The sequence below is a fragment of the Adiantum capillus-veneris genome, chromosome 5 (assembly GCF_014529385.1).
Source record: "Adiantum capillus-veneris isolate H3 chromosome 5, ASM1452938v2, whole genome shotgun sequence".
NCBI classification, from domain to species: Eukaryota; Viridiplantae; Streptophyta; class Polypodiopsida; order Polypodiales; family Pteridaceae; genus Adiantum; species Adiantum capillus-veneris.
In genome coordinates, this window is record NC_140935.1 from 59081985 (window position 1) to 59087675 (window position 5691).

At 40.1% G+C, this 5691-nt stretch overlaps 1 protein-coding gene across 1 annotated transcript; it reads left to right on the forward strand.

The window, feature by feature from the left end:
• The first annotated feature begins 1680 nt into the window (after positions 1-1680).
• Positions 1681-4681, forward strand: LOC147457369 (actin-like). The gene is made up of 5 exons (XM_086512260.1): positions 1681-1840; positions 2605-2682; positions 2883-3276; positions 3568-4181; positions 4396-4681. Exons 2-5 carry the CDS (start codon positions 2623-2625, stop codon positions 4459-4461), a joined length of 1134 nt encoding a protein of 377 aa, XP_086368386.1. The 5' UTR covers positions 1681-1840; positions 2605-2622; the 3' UTR covers positions 4462-4681.
• Positions 4682-5691: the final 1010 nt, after the last annotated feature.

Here is a 5691-nt window from a genome sequence, read left to right on the forward strand (position 1 = left end):
CTATTTTTATCGAATTGTGAAACTAATCCGAGGATTTGCAGGGCTCCATATTCTTTCAAAAGACAGGCACCAGGAAGTATTACCCTTTCCTATGGAAGTATGCAAGGGCATAATTTCAATTTTCCCTTCTAAGATAAAATACCACAAAAGTCACCAATCAATCTTTTTAACTTAACGACATCTTTGGTAAACCAAATAGGGAAAATAATCAAAATGTTCTTGAAAAATTTGTGAAAGTTCCTAGTATACCCCTAAAATTGAAAAAAATCCCAGACACATCCCTCATATTTGACCAAAAATTCTCAAAATGTCCTTCATGAACCTCACAAATATCTACAAAGACAACCTTTTTTACAACTCCTCATGGGAAGATTGGCTTGATAGAAGATGATAGATTAAGGGCTTTAGATGGTATTGTGGGCTTTCAAAGATGAAATCATTCAATTTTCTTAGATGCCTCTCTTTTGTGAGCTCTTTGGTGAATAGTTTTGTCCAAGACATTTAAAGATAGATCTCTATTGTTAGAAAGATTAGACACTACAAAAATTGGGGTAATCCATCCAAAATGATGGGGAATTTTGAAATTTGAGTAGTATTTTGAGAATTTCCACAAATCCCAAGTGTATTTAGGAAATTTTTCGAACCATATAAGTCGGATTTCTATTTACAAGCCTTTGTACATGTCAATACATCCTCCACTAGAGATTTGGACATACATGAATAGCAAAAAAGACTTAATGCAACCCCCTTCTATTGATAGGTACCCTATTTTATTCCCCATAAACAAGCCCTTCTAACGAAAAACTAATGAGGATTTTGATCTTTGTATGATGAAAAAAATGCCATAGGAAGGGCAGATGGTGTCAAATCCTATTGCGATATTGTCCGTCCATGGATTATCATCTAATGCTTCTAGCATCTTTCCTTAAAAACAAATCAAGAAGTGCATACAAGGGACATGGGCATTATAGGTCACATGCATAACAAAGTGACATAGGAAACATGCAAAGGTCTTCGATAGGACAATTTTCAACACACATACATACATACTGGTATGTGTGTGTGTGCGTAAATACATGCAATCATACACACATATACCAACTGTAGATTTACGCACATGCATGCATTGGATCATGGATAGCCTTGTTGATCTTTGCTAATGATAGCACTACAGGTGGATGGGTAGTTGTAGCTATTACCTACTAGATTCATGGAACCTTTGGGAGCCCTGTTACATCCTCAATCTCCTTCCCGCCTTGTGAGTGAGAGTGAACACCATTAAACTTGTTTTTTTTTTGGTGGTGGTGGGGGGGTCATTCCGATAGATTTGTTCCTTAGGCTCTGCTGGAAGACAAATTTGTGCTGTTTACATCTAAACTAACATAATATGGCGGAAAGGGAATCCTTTACACATGTCGAAATCTGCGATATGAAGGCTAAACTCCAAAAATGAAAGAAGCCCCTGTGCACACGATAAAGAGGGAGAGAGAAAGAGAGAGAGGCCGCCGAAGGTGGATGGCTGTACGAGTTTTGTGAATGGGAGCTTGTGTGGTTTTAACGTCGTAGGAAACTATCCGGGAGAGAGAGAGAGAGAGAGAGAGAGAGAGAGAGGGAGGGGAGTTCCCAAGTCCCTCCCGCCTTTTGAACTCTAGACTTGTTCCTCAGAAGGGAAATGATAGAAAACCCATTCTCGCGCGCGCGACACTTATACACAAAAGCCCAAAGACGAAGAGAGAGAAAAGAAGGAGTTTGTCTTTCTCTAAGTTTTGATTCTATTAAGTGCAAAGCAGCAGAAGAATCTCCTTCTCGAAGCCTTTGATCCAACCAGATCCGAGCAGAGGTAAGAACCCATCTCCCCTCATTGCTTCCTTTCTGTGCATGCAGCAAAGAGAGTCATTGCTCCTTTTCTGTGCATCGGCATTGAGAGAGAGAGAGAGAGAGAGAGAGAGAGAGAGAGAGAGAGAGAGAGAGAGGAGATAAGGCTTCGACTGGTACATTGTCTCATCCTCTTGAGTATTGGGTCAGCCGAGAACCAGACATGTGTTGGATTGGTGAGTAGATGTTGAATCTCTGTGTTTGAATATTTTCTCTATCAAAAAGCCATACTACTGGCAATGAGCGGCAAGACAGTTTTGTTGCGGGAGATTTGTTCTCTTCTGGTGAGATGGATTTCAGTTTTAAATCAACAATATCTCGTTATGGATAGGTGTGGTGATAGTTTCTTTCTGGGTTGTAATGCAGGCTGTGTTGTTGTCAATGTTACTATCTAAGGTTAGGAGTGTCTCTAGGTGTCGTGTTTCTGTTGTCTTTATAAATCTCATGTTGCTCAAGTTGGGGCAGAGCTAAAGTTATAGGAGCAATGTCATTTATGACCCAGCATTTATCTGATTTAGCAGATGCCCTTTCCTTAAGTAAACTTGCGTTTGATGGGTCATGCCTAGAGATTCAGAATGGAGAAAGAATTTCTTTACAGTCATCAAGCACCCATAGTCTGTGTTTGTTTTTTGTTGAAACTAACTGACTTTTGTGCTTGTAATGGTGCACTTTATACTTATAGTAAAAACCTTTGAAATTCATCGTGAAATCTTGGGAATTTGTTTGCAGTTAGCACTTCTATAAGAAATGGCAGATGGAGAGGAAGTTCAACCACTTGTCTGCGACAATGGATCTGGGATGGTCAAGGTGAGATTTTTGCCAGTATCTTTAAGAGGATTTAATTCCTTGAAAAGACTGGGTTGTCTTGATCCAATGCAGTGTTTGGTGGTTGAAACATTTGAAACCTTTAATTGCACGCATTCTGAATCATTTTGGGCTTTCAGATAGACTCTTGCGAAGCAGTGCTTGATGAGTAACATTCTTTCTTCGTTCTGTTGCTATTACAGGCTGGCTTTGCTGGAGATGATGCACCAAGGGCAGTGTTTCCCAGTATAGTGGGCCGCCCTCGGCACACTGGTGTCATGGTGGGTATGGGTCAGAAAGATGCTTATGTTGGTGATGAAGCTCAGTCGAAGCGAGGAATATTGACATTGAAATACCCTATTGAACATGGCATTGTCACAAATTGGGATGACATGGAAAAAATCTGGCACCACACCTTTTATAATGAGCTTCGTGTGGCCCCTGAAGAACATCCCGTCCTGCTGACAGAAGCGCCTCTGAATCCCAAAGCCAACCGAGAGAAGATGACCCAAATTATGTTCGATACATTTAATGCGCCAGCCATGTATGTTGCCATTCAAGCAGTGCTGTCTTTATATGCCAGTGGAAGAACAACAGGTGGGTGTTGATATCATATTCCTGGAGTAAGTTATGATATTGCTTGATTTAGGAAGGTATCTTTGAAGCATGCTTTTCAATGTTTGGGAAAAATCATTTTCTCAACCATAGACAATTCCTATTTATAATTTTTCCAAAAGGAAGTTTTTAATTATTTTTAAACTATCTTCTCAAAATCTAGGTGGAATTGTTCCCTTTCTCTTATTTGGCATTTTGGAAGATTAAAGTGGCACGTTTCTCAGCTGAGACACTTTCCCTGAGCATTTTCCCTGAACATTGATGCCTTTGCAGGTATTGTACTGGATTCTGGTGATGGTGTTACTCATACCGTCCCCATCTATGAGGGTTATGCTCTGCCGCACGCTATTCTTCGGCTAGATCTTGCAGGCCGTGACTTGACGGATGCCCTGATGAAAATACTTACCGAGCGTGGGTATTCATTTACAACCACTGCTGAGCGGGAGATCGTGAGAGATATGAAGGAGAAGCTAGCATATGTGGCTCTGGATTTTGAGCAAGAGCTTGAAACTGCTAAAAGCAGCTCATCTTTGGAGAAGAGTTACGAGCTTCCAGATGGGCAGGTCATCACCATTGGTGCAGAGCGCTTCCGCTGCCCCGAAGTGATGTTCCAGCCTTCTCTCATCGGCATGGAAGCTGCGGGTATTCATGAAACTACCTACAATTCCATTATGAAGTGTGATGTGGATATTCGAAAGGACCTTTATGGAAATGTGGTGCTTAGTGGCGGCTCTACCATGTTTCCTGGAATTGCCGACCGCATGAGCAAGGAGATTACAGCACTTGCACCCAGCAGTATGAAAATCAAGGTGGTGGCTCCGCCTGAGAGAAAATACAGTGTCTGGATTGGAGGGTCAATATTGGCATCACTAAGCACGTTCCAACAGGTTTGTGCATGTGTGTGTGGGCGTGCATGTGTGTGTGTACTTATATTGCAAAGAAAAGAGGCTGATTTCTATTAGTTGAAAAATCCCACAGAACGCCCAAATGGTGCCGATTCAGAGCATTGCCTGTTTACTGCAATTCCTTTTGTCCCAAGATACTAAGTTCATTTCATGCCTTGAAATGTCTTAATGGTGCTTTTTGTTGTATTTATTGCAGATGTGGATAGCAAAGTCCGAGTATGACGAGTCGGGTCCTTCAATCGTCCACCGCAAATGCTTCTAAGTGATGGGCTTTAGCAAGCATAAATTTGAGATTCTTGGTGACTATTGTCACCTGGTATTTTTTGTACTAGCATCATAAGGCCTTTCTTTTATTGTGAGGATGAACTCTTTTTGACTGATGGGTTGTCTTTTGTGTATAATGGTCAATCAAATACTATTCTTGTCCTCTCAGGACAATGTTCGTTTGATCTATGCTAAGCAAAGTTATGTTGTGCCGATTATTTTGGAGCATGTGATTCTGATGTGGTTATGTGAACTATCAAGATGCAATTTTTACACCAGGAAGTTAACCTTTAGATGCTATACAGTACAAAGGTTTTATACGGGTGCCTAGTGCGTAGGTTGAACAATCACACGGATTTTTTGTGGTCACATTTTAATGTGTCAGCAAGGTTTACTTGGAGTCCAAGCTGTTGCCCCCTGGTTTGATGTTTTTGGCCTTCCCTTGCCAAGGGGAGGACTATGTTGAGGGGGACTTTTTTTTTCTTTTAGCTTAGGTCCAAAGTGATGATGAGTTTTTGATGTGAGTTGTTTTTTCAGCTCAAAAGATGATGTTTGGATTGATTTGAACCGGTTTCTCTCTAAAAGAAGCGTGATGGGATTTTGATTAGATTTTACGCTTATTTCTCTTAACTCAAAACAGTGAATGAAATTGGTTGGCTTTAGTTGAAGAGATCATGGTTTCCTAATCCTGTCAGTAATGGAATACTGCTTGCACATGAGTTTTCGACATAAGTATATGCATCAAATTGTGTGTTGTTTTTTTGCCTTGGTCAAACTTTTTGAAATAAACCACCCTTAAACTGGTCTTTAGTGAGGTTTGCAGTGTTATATAATTGGTTTTCAATGTTCTCATGCTTGTAAGGAATTGGGAATGTTTGTGTTTTTAATACTCGTTACTTTGTTGGAATCTTAAGGTGATTTTTGATTTTGAACATTGAATTATATCATATAAGTATCCTATCTTGAATTTTGTGGCATGCAACAGTGGGATGGTTTTCTAGTTTTAGTAAAAGGCTTTTGGCTTGAAAGGCATGCGGATTATTTTTGATCCTATAAAAAGGGCTCAAATTGCTGGAAAGATTCAAAATTCTCTTTACTTGCAACACTTTAGTCATCATCCTTAATCTTCTAGAACTAGACCAACTTATCTATTTAGGGAAGCTAAGAAAACCCCTTGTTAAGTACGCCTGAGCTCACCTTTCAATCTTTGATTGTAAAATTATGTTAT